Below are 18,183 nucleotides of genomic sequence, written 5' to 3'. Positions count from 1 at the left end.
AGTTTAAAATTCATTTTTTCAAAGATAAAGGAGATTGATTGTGCTATATTGTATATTCTATTTGTACATGTCAGTCTGTTAAGTCTGAGGATTTCGGTTTCTTGGTTAGAGATGAAAACTGCAAAAAAAAAAAAAAGAGCCTGACAGTCAATCCTCAACAATGTAAACAAGACTTGACAAGAGATAAAGTTTGAAAAGCATTCAATGCATTATAATTCTGTTCACGAAGCCCATGGGAGATGATCAAAAAGTCCAGAGCAGTAAATGGACCGTGAATAGCGATTGTTTTGTCAATTCTTTTGTGTGCATCTGGAATGATTTTGTCTCCATAACTGCTTACTGTATTTATGGGGGCACTGAAATAACTGATAATCATACTTTGCTCATACTTATAAATACTTGTGAAGTCATTATGCTTCAAGTATAATTTATCTCACAGTGACTATGTTGAGTGCATTGCTCAATAATTAACAGAGACAAATGTGTTTGCAGTTTTTAATGTCAAAGTCAAACTTTTACATGATTCATCTTCATACCAAACCATTCATCGACAGCTCCTCATCTTCCTCGTCATAGCAAATGCAATTAGTTCATAAAGTAATTACAGGAAGGGAGCAGCAAAAAATTCAGCCGGCCCCGTAAGAAAAGAAAACAAAGAAGATGAAAATAAAAATATCAGTTTTTTCTTTTTTTTCACAAGTGCAGATTTGTAAGCATGCCATTGTCTGTTATGGTTCCTGTTGTTTGTTCTACAGAGTAGTTTTATCTGTACATGGCTATAAGGATAACAGCATGAGGGGGATGACGGGTACACAATGTCCGCAGTGTCCGTTGTTTTTTTCGTTTTTTTTTTTTTTTTCTTTTTGTTAAAAAGTCTTGATTAGTGTGTGGTAGTTCTTAGACAGTACGCTCTTCTCTGTCTCGTTCCCTTCTTTGTTTTGCAGTAGACTGAAACATTTTCATAGTTAAACGTGCAGTATAAAAAAAGTACACACCCACACAGATTCATTTACACCAAGTTCCCTTAAATCCGGATCGGAGGATTTGAAAGGTGCTGTAATGGAACTGCCATAAAACAGCAGTGTGAAGAAATATCTGCCACTCTGAAGAGGCAGGGCTGTCAGGAGTCTCTTTCCAAAATGTACAAACTGGACTTTAATTCCTTTCAAGTGTCCAAGGGATTAAGAACATTTCTCATTTCTGTCCAGTGAATGAACAGGTGTCCATCTGTCTTTTCCGTGTACCTCATGTACTCTGCAGGTTGTGATTGTTTTCACCAATCTCTTTTCAAAGAGAACTGTAAAACCTCATATGTTAGTCCCTCAGTTGCGCTACTTCCTCACACAGTCCATCAATAACAGAGCTCAATAAACAGCCATGTTGGGGCTTTGGGGGTAATGAAGGCTAAGGGAGTAAGTACTACATCAGTGGGCTGAAACAAGCTAAAGGGTGTCTGTCACGGAGTTGTAAAGGTATATACAGGTATACAAAGTGTAGTCACACGTATAGAGCGCACCCACTTCTCAGCCTAATTACTGATGAAAAATTAATGGTGAGCACATGGTACCTATTATTAAGTTATCTTTCAGCGAAGGGACAGTCAAGCAGCAACAGTGTGTGGGTTTGTGTGTGGCTACATAAAAACCACAAGTAATTAGTTACAGTAGCAGGTTAAACATTGTTGCTCATCTTACCTGAGTGTTACTCTCATTTGTGACAGACTAATTCTGTCTTACAAGCACCTATGAACTTAAACTGTAGTGTAACCTTAAAATGTATGTTTGCTGTGGTCAGTCTGATCTAAAACAACCAGAAAACCAAAGAGACACACTTACTGGCAATTTCCAGTAGTGTTACATTCGCCAATCCAGACATTAATGAGATCAGAGCAGATCAAGAGAGGAGAGGAGAGGAGAAAGGAAACTCATTAAGACCACAGGGACGACCTAACCCTATTATCCCTATCACACTACTGAACCACACACTGATGATGGGAATTAAGATGTGCTGGCCTCGATCCACACCCACTCTACAGCCCAGTGCAGCAGAGTGTATCTGGAGTCGTGCAGTAGCTGCTGGGAAGGGCGAATGTGAAGGAGTCTGTTATCTGCGTGGTTCAGCACAGCAGTATGGGCGTGTTTAGGTCGGCACTGTGTGGTGGAAAGGGTCGCAGGAGAACTGTGTGCTCCGACTACATTGTGTTCTTTATTGTTACAGCCTGCAGCACCCGTTGTGCCAACTTTTAGCGTTGCAAACTCTGCGAAAGGCCTAAGGTTACCCTACACTAACTCTACGATAAAGAAGCAACAGTTTAATCCACTGAGGCAAACTCCCTTGCTGCCATCATTATCTCCGTTTCCCCATTAGCACACACATATAATACACATGTATCCAAATAGGCGTGGTACAGTATCCAAAAAGGCGTATGGTTTAAAAAAGAGAGGAAAAAAGTGAGCAGTATCTTTCATTCATGCAGAGTCCTTTTTTCTTTTCTTTTTTTTCTAAATTTGTTTTTTCTATGAGTCCTACTTACAGTATGCAGAATATCTCATATTCCAACATTGTCTATCATTACATACGGTAGATGTCAATGAAATTCCCTTTAATGTAGCCCCACACATCAGTCAGAGTGATGAGTAATTATTTAAATACATTTCATGTTTAAATACTGGTTGGAGTGGAGCAGGCAAAATGCTACAGCTAGTTTTAATGAGAGGCAATATGTTAAAATGATGAGAAAGAGAACACATACACACATAGTGCATGAACTGCGCATTGCACACATCTTAATGTTGACTTGTGTTTCCACTTATGTCCTAATATGCTTTATGTGTGTGTACTTGTACTGTATGTGTGTTTGTAGATGTGCTTAATGTTTCTGTATGACAGTTAATGCAAGCTATTATATACTTTATGTTACATGGCCACTGAATCATGTCATAAACTGTGGCCTTATGCATGTTCACATTCTGTAAATGCACAGTATGAGTTTGTGTTTGCATGCTTAAGTGTGTATGTGTGTAAGTCTATGCATGCGCGCATATGTATATGTGTATGTGTGTAAGAACATTTATGATACATGAACACTGTTAGCATACTGTAGGTGCACAGTTGAAATCAGCACCACAGTCAGATTTGAAACGGTGGACAGCAGCACAGATAACACTGCTGTTTTATCAAATACACACATATATACATACAGACGGGGCAAGGAGGCAAAATAATAAACACATATTTTCAAACACACTGGAATACTGTGGCACTACTGACACTCTATGAGAACCTTGTATTCTGAATGGTTATATTTGATTACAGTAAAAAAAAATCTCTCTATTCACATTGTTGCAGTTTGTTCAGAATCCTTTGTGTTTTTACAGAATACCTGATTTTTGAGATCAACACATTTTTTCTATTTTGTTACTGTACAATGACCTCATTTTTGTTGCAGTTTTGATACGTTCTTCATGACTTGATTCTCTTAGGGTTTGCAGTTTGATTAGTCACATCCACATCCCCATCTTGTAATGTTAAAGGTTGATTAGGCATTAGAGGGTTTGATTCTGAATTTGATCCAAATACTTCCATCAAAGCACTCTTTGCTTATTTTTAGCTATTTTGATAAAACCTCAGTGGTTTTTCAGCAGATGGTTTGCCAGCTGATTCCAAATCACGCTCGGTCTAACCTCACTGAAAGTTTTTTTTATATGCACTGAGGCATTTTTAGCATCAGGATTTACTCAGTCTCAATCTCTCTCTTCTTCACACAGATCCCTCTGTGGCGAAGGTTCAGGCATGCATTGGATTCAGGTAAAAAGGAGAAGAGATAAAGTTGTCCTCCTCCACACGGACATAATAGCATCTTTGCCTGTAGGCAACTTTGCCAGTAGTTAAAAAAAACTTCTTTACAAAGTATTCCTTGTTGGATCCCTCATCCGTCTCCTGCTTAAGTTTAAGTGCCTATAAATATTGGTTGGAATCCAAAAATGTCAACGTGATATACGGAAAACATCTCAACTCTGACATTTTCACATCTTCACAGGTTTAAAAGGCCTTCTGTTATGATGTTTACATACTTTAGCCAGTTTCATCTGAATACTCCGTCTTTTTCAGAAAGTGGTAGCGTAGGTAGGGTGATTGCTCCATTGCATGGCTGTCACAGGTAGACTTCACGACGTGACAATGTGAGGCAGGACGTGGTCTTGTAATCCCCTCCTGTTCGCGTCAGGGGTATAACCTCAGGAGGGTCCTGGCCTTCTCCTCCTTCCTCCTCTTGTTGGCGTCTCCCGAAGCCAGCGCTGCTAAATGTATCGTAGGATGCTGAAGTCATCTTGCGGTTCAGTAGGTTACGGTTGTGATCGCCCATGTTCCTGTTGCGATCTCCGCTACCCAGGGTGCCGAGGGGATCCCCGTTGGCTAAAGGTAATCTCTGACCTTCTACACTAACGACCACCCCGGGTTCAGAGCTCCCTGCGCTGCCAGCGCTCTCGCTGTCGCTCTCATGGTCGTTACCACGGAGATTGTTGTTATCATCTCCAGGTGCGAAAGTGGAGAGCCGTGGGGGATCGCTGCCGTGGCGCTGGCGCTGCCGAGGTGAGGGGCGAACGGGCATCCAGCATGTGTCAGAGTGGCCAAACTCATCGCATTCCCTGGTACACTTTCCTGTCAGAGCAACATCTGGCAGCTGTCTGGCATCTGAGCACAAGAAGGAGACAGGGAAAATGTATTTAGCTGTTAAAAAAGGCACAATGAAGAGGAGGGAGTAAGCAGAGAATATGAGATAAACACTGCAGGATTCAAAATAGGAGGAAGAGATAAGTAAGGGAAAGGTTGTAAGGGAATTTGAAGTGAGCTAGAGAAGCAAACAAAATGCTTGTAGCACAAAATGGAAATTGCTGACTTTAAAAGAACATGAAAAAAATCTCATATGTGCTCAGCATAACATAAAGTTGAAAGGTCAGGTCAATCCAAACACCTACCAAGGGCAAAAAGTGACCATTACCTGTAAATTGAATGACACATATGTATGTCTTTACATACAATAAACAGATTAACTTACATAAAGGCCCTATTATATCCAATAAGTGCTAGGTTAAAGATTAGTGAGACCAACAGAGACTAACTCTAGAGGGAAAAGTGTCAAAGGTCACATGCTACCTAAGATACTCACTAATGAATCAATACAGGTGAGAGATCAGACACATTTCCTGCAACTTAAATACACTATACAATTTGCATGTTGTAGCTAGTTAGAATTAAAGTAATAAGTTTCATATATATTTCCTTAAGGCATTTTCATATCAGTTTCAGTCTCTAAATTCCTCTTTCCTTGAAATAAAAAACAGGAAATTAAATATTCCTAAAGCATTCTCATAGTTAATTTCAGTTTTGTTCCCAACGTACAGCAGCACAGTTAAAATCATGTGAAACCAAACTGGCAAATAATTACTCAGTATAATTATAATCCACACAATGATTTCTCTGTTCAATTCCTTTCTCCATCTGACTGTGACCAAAAACGTATTAAACTGCTCAAAATCCTAAAGATTTCCCATATCAGGAGAAAAAATGCATTTAACTGGAAGCACATTTTACAGTCATTGAAGAACATGCAGTCAGTCAACAAACCAAGGTCACTACAACCTTGGTGTGTTGTTCTAGCTTTGGCATGACCACACATAGAGAGAAGGAGGGGAAGAAAAGGAAAGAAAAACCTTTTTTGCCTCTTTCCATCCTTGACAAATACTCAGTAGAAAATGGTAAAAACACAATTTTGTTGGTGAAAGAAAAGATTCGGGCTCCTGACTGATGACAAGGCCACACATGAGCTCCTGCTACAACAAACTGACACACATTAGCTTCTCTCAAAAGCTCACATAATACACACAGGAGTTCACACATTCATATGTGCACGCACACACACACACACGCACGCACGCACGCACACACATACACACACACACTAATTTCTTTGATGTATAAAACCTAACCCTGTCACATGTAGGGAGAAAACTCCAGAGACCTTAACAGCAAGTCAAGGTTTTAATAAAACTGCTTTCTGAACTTGCGTTTGTGTGTGTGTATGTGTGTATGTGTGTGTGTAATTTGCACATAGTGGTGCTTTCTCAGAGTACAGTACACAGCCTGAACAGATAAAATACACATTTTCCTGGCAGCCTACTGACCACAATTGTCTTTGAAGGTATAATATGTAATTTTGAGAAAACAAAAATACTATTTAAGACTAAGAACTGCAGTCAGCATAATGTTGCTTGTGTGTATGCAAATGAGAACACAGTCTATTTGTTTGTTTATGTCAGTGGATTCCGTTTCTAAGATAGTGATAGCGAGTGCTGCACACTGCTGCATCGCCACTGCGGCATGTGAACAAAAAATATTATGCCTTTAGATCTTCCTGGAAAGTATTTTTACACAGAAATCACCTACAGCACAGGTGTCAAACATGCAGATGAATTTTTGAAATGCAAAAATTACACTGAAGATATGAACAATCATTGATGTCAAAATCATTTTAATTCAGGTTCCACATACAGACTAATTAGATCTCAATTGGGTCAGATATTTAAAATATGATCATAATAACCTACAAATAATGACAACCACAGATTTCTCTGTTTTTGTGTAAAACAAAGTAATTACATGAAAATGCTTACATTAACAAACTATTCTTTTACAAAAAATGTGAACAAGTATGAACATCCTGAAATGTCTAAAGAGAAGTAAGTGCAATTTGACCAATATTCTGCCTGTTACTAAATGTTTTGTGTATTTGTAACTGTAATGTAAGCTGTAATGTATCATTTACACATGTAACATGTGTAAATGTTAAACTGAGGCATAATATGGTTAAAACTGCACTTGTTATTCTTAAGACATTTCAAGTTGTTCATGTTATTCAGATTTTTATTGAAATTGTAGACATAAACATTATCATAATGTAATTTTACTTTTTTCACTGTTACTGTTTTACTCGTCCGGCCTAATTGACCCTAATGTCCCCCCGAACTAAAATGAGTTTGATCTACAGGTTATTATGGATGCAGGCACAGAAAGTTGAGAAAGGTGAGGATTTTATTAGATTTTTTAGGTATGTTGCCATCGTTTTTGTATGGGATGTTATGTGTTTGTGGTGTGTGTGAGTGCTCTAACCGTTTTCCACATGCTCCTCCTCCCCCACACTGCCCTCTGGTGTGGTCCGCTCATAGCCCTCCTCGGGCAGGGGCAGGGCACCCAGCCGCGGCCCTGATGAGCTCTTGCTGCTCGGTGTTTCTGAGTCCTCCAGGCCACTGTCATAGCAACCACCGTCCTGGGGCTGGCTGACTACTGAGAAGGTCACCCGGCGAAGGGTCCCCTGCAGGGAACATACAAACACAATATGGGATTAATCATCCAGGGTTCCTAATCTGAGATTCTAAATCTGAGGATTAGGCCGGTGGGCAGGGGTCTGCAAAGACATACTGAGATTATCTAATCGTGTTCGCCTTGATTATGGGCTTAGAGGGTACAATGCAGGGTAATAGTCATCAACCAATCACAACAGCATTTCAAACTTTTTGGTTGGGTTTTAATCCCAGTTTAGATTAATGCTGCTGGACAGGGCTGCTGTTTACAAACCTCTGGCCAACTCCAAGACCCTTATTTTCCATCTGGAATAGAAGTTGGAGTCGTAGCAGCTGTGCAAAATATAGCCTAATCTTTAAAAAACAACTTCTTAAGACTGTATTTATACAGCTAAAGTTAGTTTTGTTGGCTGCATTTGAGTAGCTTTGTGATTTACTTGTATCATCAGTTCACATTTCCTGACAAATACGCTGTGTTTGTTCCAATTTCCACTGTTTGATTGATACTGTTTGATTTAAATGAATTATTTTTCATTAGGAGATTAATGTGCACCTGGGGAAAAAACAAAAAACGATCTAAATAAAGAAAGCTAGAATATGAACCATTCGGCTTTTAACAGTAGGTAGCACAGACTGCGTGATAACAAACATCAACAGGATATCAACTACCACTGACATCTGCCACTCTTACAGTGGCAGTGGTGTTGAATCTGTAATGGATTGCTTCATTCAGTCCAACTGACCGTTGCACCTGCTGTGATTTATATGTGTGAATCACCACATCTAGTTAGTAGCACAGTTTCTGATTTAGAGAAGTAAAAAAAGAGAGAGATTGTAATAAGTCCATGCAGGGGGGATATCACAGAGAGTTAAATGACTCCATCTTGCCTGGAGGGATCACTCTGCACCAGGAAGGCCATTCCTATATGACATCCCTCCTATCTCTTCTTACACTAATTTATCTGCTGGTAAAATTACAACCCTTCCAATTTAAGACCGCTTTGAAACATGCTGCTTATAGAGAGCAAGTCAGGGAACAGAGGAAACATGCAGATTAGGGTGGAAAAACTTCAGCTCTGAACGACGCCTCAGGATAATCTAGAGGGAAAATGATGGACGGCCGGGATAAAAGACCAAGCTGCACCACTTTTTCTTTTTCTTCTAGACACTGAGGGAAAAGAAACATTTGAACATTTCACCTAATGAACATGCAAGGCAAGAGGGGAGAGGTACACAACACAATTAATTAAGCAGAAAAGGGAAATTAATGGAGCATTTGTTTCTCGTGCCATTGCTTAACAATGTTAAGATGAAAGAGGGATCTGAGGAAGTTACTCCGACAGTAAGGACAGTGAGTGTAAGCAGGAGTGAAAGATGTTCGAGTAAAAGCAAGAAGTGAAAGGCAAAAAGCAAAAAGGAAGGAGTGAAAAGCAGAAAACAGCACTTCTTGGAATGTCACTGACTTCTTCTTAACTCTCTGTAGAGGGCGATGTATTTTTAGAGCATTAGCTTGGATGAAGCCGTGACGGTCCAACCTCGTTTTCAGTGGTTCAGACGAGGGACAGTGGCTCAGAAGACGGAGAACAAGAGTGACAGAGTGTAATAGTCTCAGAGCACAGAGCCAGAGAGGCCGTGGGTAAAGCTCATTTTATTTTCCACTGATCAGTAAAAAGTTAATTGTGTAATTTCCTGATACTAAGTTTGTTTTATGAGATCACTCACTGTTGCCGGCATCACAAACATTCCTTCATTTCTTGACATAACAGGCTGTCACAGCAGTTTCTTTGGGATCACAGTTTAAAAATAACATCATGGTAGAGTATTTTTTTTAACCCATAAAGACTCAGTGCTACTTTTGTAGCAGATCCCAAATAAATTTTGCTCTCTATTTAACCCTTCTTAAATGATTTATCACTATTTATTACAATATTGTCCTCTGTTTCTGCATTTTTTTCAGTATAAATCAGTTATTTTCCCATATTTAATTTAGTGATCATATAAATGTTCATAAAAGCGCATATTAAAGTTGGGGTTATTATAGACCGAGGGGTGAGAGCTAATAAGCTATGCTTCTTCTCTCTCCTTTTCGAATATGACTTTATTCTTTTTCTTTTTTGTGTGTATTATTATTTTATGCTTCCTTGAAGTTTCATTTCTATGTTATGTTGTGCAAAGAAGTCAGTTAGTAGCAATCAGGAAGCTTGTATCATTTCCATATTCGAAATACATCAATAATAAAAAAAAAAATCCTATCAGAAGCAGAAAAACTGAAGAAAAAAGTGGCTGTTTTAGCAAATATATCGATAATTGAACATAAAAACGAGCATCTCCATTTACTGTCATTGATCCAGCACGATGGGTTTTACTGGTGAATCAATGTTGTAGAAGATCACGGTGTTTCTATGTTCACTACGGAGCCTCTGAACATCCAAATGGGTCATATCTGATGACCATGAAAAGATGACAAACTGCATTTTATACCTATTATTTACTTTTATGGATATGGTTAGCGAAACAACAGGTATTTAACAGTTTAGATCAGTAGATGGTTTTGGTTGCCAGGGGCTGTTTGGGTCTTTATGGGTTAATGATCACAGCGTAACTACTCTGTGATAGTAGCAGAATAAAGTAACTACTCTTGTATGACTATGAGATATCCATGATATGAGGCAGGACGAGAGATTAGGATTGAGAGTTTGGGATTATTAGATGAATGTGGAAATCCGACGGCGAGTCTTGATTGACAAGGGGCGAGTTTCTAATACTGGCGGCCTGATGCTGGTTTCTCTCTGTGTGTTCTACAGAATTCATCTATTCAGTCATGATTCCATCTAATTCAATTTCCCTCTAACCCTCTTTCAGGCCAGAGCTGCCCTCTTTCATTCCTTCATCCTGATAATTTTATTTTCTCTTTCCCTCTGCTATCAGGTCTTTCTTTTGCCATCCTGCATTCAACTCTGTATCTCTCAGCCATTCATCTCCCTCCTTTCTCTCTTCCCCCTCCTCTGCCTCCCCCTCCATCCTTACTTCTTCTCTTTGCCAGTCAGCTTTATGATGTGGCGATCGATGATGTGTCCTTGACCTCGTTATGAGTCTCTCTCGTCTTCCCCCACAGCAGGCTTTATTGACCCATAACTCCTCCATGCCTTTACCCCCTTTTGCCACTTTTTTCCCCCTCTCATACTTCCACTTCTCCGTCTCAAACATCCCTCTCTCTTTTTAACAAATCTCATACTTTGCCATCTTTTAGTTATCAAATCCTACTACTTCTTTACACTTTACATATTCTGCCCTCTTCTTGTAATTGTCTTATTTTTCCCCACTTTGATTTTATAATCTTTCTTTATCCTTCTGCTTCTCGCTACCCGTTTTAACATTTTTTTGTCAATATGGTCTTTTCAAGCCTTTTACATCTGCATCCTCCATTGCTCATACCTTAAATTTAGCTCTTTTTTCTTTTTTTTTTTCTTTCAACTCACAGTATCCAAGCACTCCTTGATGTTTTTCAACTTGATCCACAAAGCAAAAAGTGTGTTTGTGTGTGAGTGTGTGTAAGTCAAGCTTTCTATTATTTGGTTGAGCTGTTGCAATTAAGATAGATTACTAAGTATTCTAAATATCTACTGAATGTTTAACACATTCACACATGAGAACTCACACGTACTTGCCAATACACACCCACACATGGCTGAATTATCTAAGGTCCAGTGTGGCCTATGAATTCATGCCTGATGGAATATTAATTGAGTTTGACGGAGGACATAAAAAACCTTCCCCTTAATCTGACACGGACCATTACAGTTCAATACTGACATGGGAGCTTCAGTCATCTGCACAGTACGGTAAGTGTATTTGAGTGGGTGTGTGGGTTTGTGTCTACGAGCGCATGTAATGTAAATGTACTGTACAAGCATGTGAATACTGAAATACAGTACAGGAGCTATTGTGAAGTTATTTCAGGAGGATCTATGTGAATCAAACAGAGGCATGATGGCTCTGAACTCACAGGAAGCTTAACCATCTGAATCTTGCTGCTGCAAAGAGAGTGTAGGAAAAAAAAAAGTTCCTAATATAGCTTTCATTTCAGGGCAGGAGTGCGGTGCCGTGCACATGCATATGTCTGTGCTTGTGAGAGGGACTTCACACCTTTATGTTTGTGTTTTATGGCTGTACATGAGTGTGAGATTTTCAAAGCTTGCAAGATGTGTTATGTCAGCCCGTGAGTGTGTGTGATTGTTGTGTCAGGATGCTCATGTGTGTGTGCACAGGTTGGCTCAGTCATCAAGGTAATTAGTGTGTAAACCTCCTTGCTGTCGGTTCAAAGAGAATTAACGAGCTCTAGTTAATTAACAGTCTCCCTCTCCTCTCGTTACATGTGTCTGCATATTCAACACATGTGTTTGTGTGGAGTATCTCAACATCTGACTGTTTGCGTGTGTGTCCACATTTAGATGGGAGTGTGTTTGTCTTTGCCCTGCTTCTCTCTGGTCTACATAATGAATTGACAGGATGCGGTTTATGCATAAACCAAAACTACAAATATGGTTGCAGGACTAGAGCCACACTTCCCTTTGGTTTTGTGCTCCTTCTCATTTATGTTTGACAACATCTAGGTAGTAGAGCCGCTGCATAATGGCTGATTGTATTATTTATGCTGCATGTATTATATATACCGCACATTAGATTGTTTCGTACCATCCACAACCAGAACTTTGGTTATATACAAGCTTTTATTGAGGATCCATGTCCCACTGTAGCTGCACATATACTGTTGCCTATAAAGTTGGATTAGTTTTGTTTTGAGACACAGTCCTCCTTTTCTTCCTATTTATAGACATCAGTAATCACCTTTGACCAGGTAAAATGATTACTTACTGTGTTCCAGGTACACTTCATCAAGAATAAATCACATTGTCACAATCATTTCATGAGAAGAGGTAAAAATATTTTATTTCAACTTTATGGGCAACAGTATAAAGGCTTTGTCTCCATTCTGTACCTACCTGGTCCACCTTCATAGTCTTACTCAGAAATAGTTGAATTTTTTAATTCCAAGACGGATCCATCTTATGATACCATATTCTACAACTATCTAAACTTCCAGATGCTGTGACAGCAGCAGCTAAACTCACCCACTTTTACCATCACCTTGCACCGGCTATATTTCCTAAAAATCACATCAAAGCTCTTATGTAATTTTATTAACTTATATATCATTCATGCATATAATACTTCAATAGTGCCTTTAATATATATCCAACTCCATATAATGACCAAACATGACCTTTGACCTGAACTCATTTGAATATCATGTTGGAAAATACAGCAAATGAAAAAACAGGACCAATGGCCCTGTAGCTTAGTGGCACTTCCTATCTCTTATAATGGGGAAATTTTTCAAAGTCGCACCAAATCCAGAATCAGATCCAGATCCAAATAATTTCTCTAACTTTTGTTGACATCATAATAAAGAAGCTGTATACCAAGTTTGAAGTCAATCGGAATTGTAGTTTTGGAGAAGACGACGATTGAAAGTTTTGTAACGGACGACAGACGACGACGACGACAGACGCATGACGATAATAGCTTATGGCCTGTCGGCCGGTAAGCTAAAAATGAAATAAGGTCCACATAACCTGTGAGCTCCCAAAAATGTATTCACCACAATGATGTGGGGAAAAAATTTTTGGGAGCTCACAGGTTGTGCAGACTTTATTTCATTTTTTCATCTTCTTTTTTGGGATCCTGCACACCTTTTATTTACTCTCTTCATGGAAAATACAGCAAAATCATTAGGTTTGACTTTTAAAATCTAAAATGACATTCTTGCCCACCTTGAAGAGTCTATTGCTTGAAATATGTTAAACACACTATATTTATACATAAAATATATCTAGCTTTAGAATCTACGAGGAGGGCAAGATGTTCGATTTTAAGGCAAACTAAGAAGGTTTAAAAATTATACATTCCATGCAGAAGTGAATGGAACATCCCAACTGATCACCTAAACATGTCTTATTTACAAATGTTTGTTATTATTATGATCATAAGTATTTGTTGCTTTAATGGAACTCGTTTCCAGTTGGGTAAATCATGACGCTATTAACACAAAAGAGTTCCAGACTTAGTATTACAGACATTATCACGCCAAAGGGGATCAATTTTGGAGATGTTTGATACTGCTGTTTTGCTTCAACAACTGAGTCATGCATCACTGAACATGGTCCAAAATGATTTTCTAGACATAATTATGCATTTGACTGAGCCAGGCACACTTGTTTTTTTTAAAAAATAAATCCAAATTGGGCAAAACAGATAGGATACCAGTACATGTCCTTCCTCAGTTTAACCAACTGAGTCAAATTCCATGTCACTGCTGTCAAAATGTCTATGCACACAATATAAACAATCTCTACAGCATATGTTTACTGCATATAATAGGTTGAATGTAGTCCAGTGTCCATATGCTGCAAAAATATATCATCATCTGCACGAAATATAACTGGAATTTGACTGATATGACTGATTAAAGGCTAATTCTAATATCATTATTGTTTATCAGCATCTGTGTGCCTGTCTCTGTACGATGGTGCTTTGCTCCTGAAGTGATGTTTGATGGAGTGCATTTAGCAAAATTCATTGATAAAAGCAGCTCAGTAATTACATTTGAAATAAACAGCTCTTCGCTTATAAAAGATGTGTTTTTCTTTTGCCTGGTTGCTCTTGTTTATTAAAAATGTACTAGTCTGTGGCAGCAGGAATTTGTACATTTTCCTGACATCAAAGAATGAAGGATGGTATTTTTCTAATTTTCTACAAATATCCATTAGTTTTGCTGCTACCTAGTCAGACTGAACACTGGGCAGCATTTCAAGTGAGTTTTCTTCACCTACGCATTTCAAATTGGTCGTGAATGTGCATTTTAGAGAGGAGAGAGAAATCACATTTATATATCTACGCACGATAGATATGTCTTTGTATTAAAACAGGCAGAAGTAGACCAAGGATGTTTTATGAGCCAAGCATCAATCAAGTAGACACCTGACATCTTGTTTGTAATCGTTCCTTCCAGACACTGAAAATTTTCCTAATGATGATTGAGGGGTGTACTTTTGCGTGTAAAATTCCCTGCCAGTTGTCCTTCACTCGTAATTTAAATCTGGTGACACAAAAAATATGTGCCGCGTGTTAATACTTTTTTATATGACCTTCATTTGGTAGTGAAAGTTAGAAAAGAAAAAAACAGATTAATGAAAGTGTTTAGCTCTTGGAGGCAGGATGAACTATTCACCTTTGTGATGAGGAACAAAACCAACCGCAGAGTTTACAGGATGTTTTGATGTAGCTGCGGGGAAATAGTTATCTCCTTCTCCTGGTGGACACGCTAAGATATTTTAGGCAATGTCAATATGCGAGCGAAACACCACTATTTATAACGGCACACTATGTCAAATAAATCTGTTTCCCATAATGTGATAGCTTATTTACTACCTAAAAATAATTGAGCTGATAAAATGTCAGTCTTCTGCATATTATGGCTATAACTGTGCAGAATATGTAAGGTGATACAGCACTAAGCTACCATAACACACACTGAAAACTAATATGCTTCTGTTGACACCTCATGGGTACAGGCCAGACTTTATATCTGGAATGCTGATCAGTTGGAATGACCTTTGTTTCCGCTCTCTTGTTTTGCCTCCGTTTAGAAATCATGTTGTGCTAATGCTGCCAGCAAATGCGTATGTGTTCATGTTTTGGAAATGGAGTGAGAGCTGAAGCTGTGAGTTTATTAACATTCAGATATCGCTGAAAAATGAGTCTGCATTAACAATATGTTTTGTTAAATTCACAGTTTTAAGGCTGGAATGGTGCCACTGTCTAAAGCCCCTTGTGTGGAGTCAGTTACAACGTGGATCAATAGACACTACCACACTAATTCATGTATCCAAAGTTTATAAAAATGTGCATGTGGTTTATGGCATGTTTAACCATGCGCATAAAAAACTACTTTTCTTAGTTGTTTGTAACTATCTGCTCCACCCATCATGTAATTTTACTGGATTTTAGATTCTTTTGTGAACTCCAGATGTCTTACTTTATCCCTTACAGAGATTGTTTTACAGGCACCTTCAGTGTGAAATTTAGTGGTAAAATATCACATTTCTCAGGAGTTTTTATCTATATTTGCTAAAATTTACACAAACCGGTAAAAATGTGTATTTTTTAACATTCTGCTTCGACATTTTTTAACATTCTGCTTCGACATCTTTGTTTTTATCACTTTTTGCTCTGTACCAACGACGCTGTACATAAAACCAAACTTTGACTATACTAGTGAGTCAGGTGGTCCCATTTCTCTGCTCTTAGTGTACATTTTCTGCAAAATGTCTGAGACATTTGCTAGAAAATCTTTTGAAACCTTTTGCTGTCGACTTTTGAGTTATGCATCAAAGACAGTGAGGGGGAGAATCAGTGAAATGTGTTGACAGAGAGCATCTCGCTGGGGCTGTGTGAACAGGACAGATGTGTTAACAATTTATTTGACAATTATATATTTACACTGGTTATTTAAATATAGAACTGATCTGAAACTGTTTTCAAGACCTTATGCTGTAACAGAGTGACGTGTGCAGTGGTGGAATGTAGTTTCCGGAGGCTATGCTAGAAAGGGTCCTGTTAACGCAGTGTACTCATTAGGTCAAGTCGACAGGTAAGCACACGTCTCAAGAGACCAAGTGGGTGAGACATGGACAGATGTTGAATAAACCAACTCATGCATAGGGAATGAAATGAAACAAGGAAGCAGGAGGTGGTTAATCAGCAACTGTGTCAGGTCAGAACGTATAAAACGAGTCAGAAGCAAGATCTGAAAACTCTGCCATAACCACAGACTTTCTGAAGTAAAGAGAAGAGACAAGGAGTGCTGTTGTAAGAAGACAGAGGTGGACTGCTGTGGTATTTGCAGAATGCAGGAAATGGTTTAGAGCAGGTTGAAACTTAGCTCAGGGAACGATGAAGCAATATGACTAACGTTTCTTCAGCAGATGTTGATGAGCCTTGTTACCACAGGCTTGCTCAGACACACGCACAGTTTCCATGTAGATACCATAAATACACACATTAGGCACACCTGCTTGCTTATGCTCACACTTGCAGGTGTTTGCATGTGCATGTACACACACTCACATTTATAACTATGCAGCGTGTACATTGCAGTGGGACCACCTCTGCAGTATGAGCCATCCTCCCTTCTCCATGCTTCTGCTTTCCTTTTTCCCTTATTCTCTCACACAGTATTTCTCTGCTTCTTCTCACATTAAGTCACCTTTCTCTGCTTCCCTTTCGTCTTCCCCCTTTCATCTCCATCTTTCTGCCGTTCACCTGTTCCCCTCTTTTCCCTCACCTTTTCTCTGTCTCAGTCTCTTTCTCTCCATTGCTCCCTCTAGAAGCAGGTGATGTAGAAGGGTGCTCAGCAGTATCTGACTATCAGGCCTGACTCTGTGAGAGGAATGATAATCACTGTGCTGCACTGCAGAGAGAGAAAGCAAGGGAGAACCAGGGAGAAAGACAGGGAGGGAGGGAGAGCGAGGGGGCATGAGGTAGAGTAAAAGGGGGGCAAGTGCTGCAGTAGAGAAGAGGGGGCAAAAAAATAAAGCAGGGAGGAGATGAAATAGGAGGATCGGGAAAGAGTGGGGGACAAAGAAAAGGAGGAAAGTAAGACAAAGACAGAAAGACAGAAAGGAAGGACGGAAGAAAGAAAGAAAGAAAGAAAGAAAGAAAGAAAGAAAGAAAGAAAGAATCTGAGCATTGCTTTATTAAAACACACCTCCTCTATCTTGCTCTTCCATCACCAAAAACACCTTCTCCTACACCCCCCCGCCCCCCCCACCCATCCACCCCCCCAGCACACATGCACACTCACACACACCTTCAACAACACCCCTACTACCACAATAGCTTGTACTACAGCAGCCCCGCGGTATGAGGGAGAGTCTTAGCCTTGTGTCTGAGCGCCAGAGAACATTAACTGCAGCAGCGAGGTCATCTGATCGGTACTATGCAGTCCCTCTCTCTCTCCACTTCTCTTCACACTGCTGCAGTCTGCTGCCAGCCCCCCTGTGGTCATTACTGGAATTACCAGCCACGCTGCCTACCCAGCATGCCTCTTCTGATAAACAGTTATTGCATTGTACAATGTATGTATGTAATTTGCTACAGCTCAGAGGCCATAAATCACTTTCTTTACTGGGAGCAATTAAAGGCAGACCCTGCGGCCAGTGCTCATTATAATAGCTCTAACTAGAAAGACTATGTGGCAGTGTGTACTTTGTTTGCAGCTACATAATGCATGTGTATTTCTACAAAGACAAAAAAAACAGACAGAGACTGCTTTACCGCATGCGGGTCTACTGCATACCCATCCACCACGGATTTGTTACCATCAAGCTGTCCACTCTGGCATTGAGCTTTCTCCTTTCTCCTTGTCTCCATCTGGGCTCTCTACACTGCAGATACACATTGGAAATCACGGACTCTATTCAGAGCGTTGGGCTTTTGAAATGTTTATCCTTTTGTGCATCCGTGGCTGTCTATAGGGGGGTACAAAACAGAAACAAAAGCTCATAGAGTGAGACGTAAAGCGAGGCTTACCGGACAAATGCCCATGACTCAGATTATCTTCTTTGTGTGTTTGTGTGTGCATGTGATGTTCACCACTTTCCACTGCTAGTCACTAAAACAGTCATCTCTTATAATATCCATGACAGCAGTCATTGTTAAGAGGGACGCAAACAGGATGGTGGCTTATAACTGGCCTTCTGTG

The 18,183-nt window shown here is 39.5% G+C and overlaps 1 protein-coding gene across 1 annotated transcript in view; it reads right to left on the bottom strand.

The window, feature by feature from the left end:
- Positions 1-481: 481 nt before the first annotated feature.
- pcdh7a (protocadherin 7a) overlaps positions 482-18,183 on the bottom strand; it is a 43,254-nt gene continuing 25,552 nt past the window's right edge. Inside the window, exons 4-5 of the mRNA XM_030147448.1 lie at positions 7,168-7,369; positions 482-4,692 (exon numbers count right to left, since the gene is read on the bottom strand). Of these exons, the coding sequence (XP_030003308.1) occupies positions 4,154-4,692; positions 7,168-7,369 (741 nt within the window). The 3' untranslated portion in view covers positions 482-4,153. The remainder of the gene's footprint in view (positions 4,693-7,167; positions 7,370-18,183) is intronic.

The sequence above is a fragment of the Sphaeramia orbicularis genome, chromosome 1 (assembly GCF_902148855.1).
Source record: "Sphaeramia orbicularis chromosome 1, fSphaOr1.1, whole genome shotgun sequence".
NCBI lineage: Eukaryota > Metazoa > Chordata > Actinopteri > Kurtiformes > Apogonidae > Sphaeramia > Sphaeramia orbicularis.
Note: the sequence above shows the minus strand (reverse complement) of the source record. Positions and strands in the feature narration are given on the sequence as shown.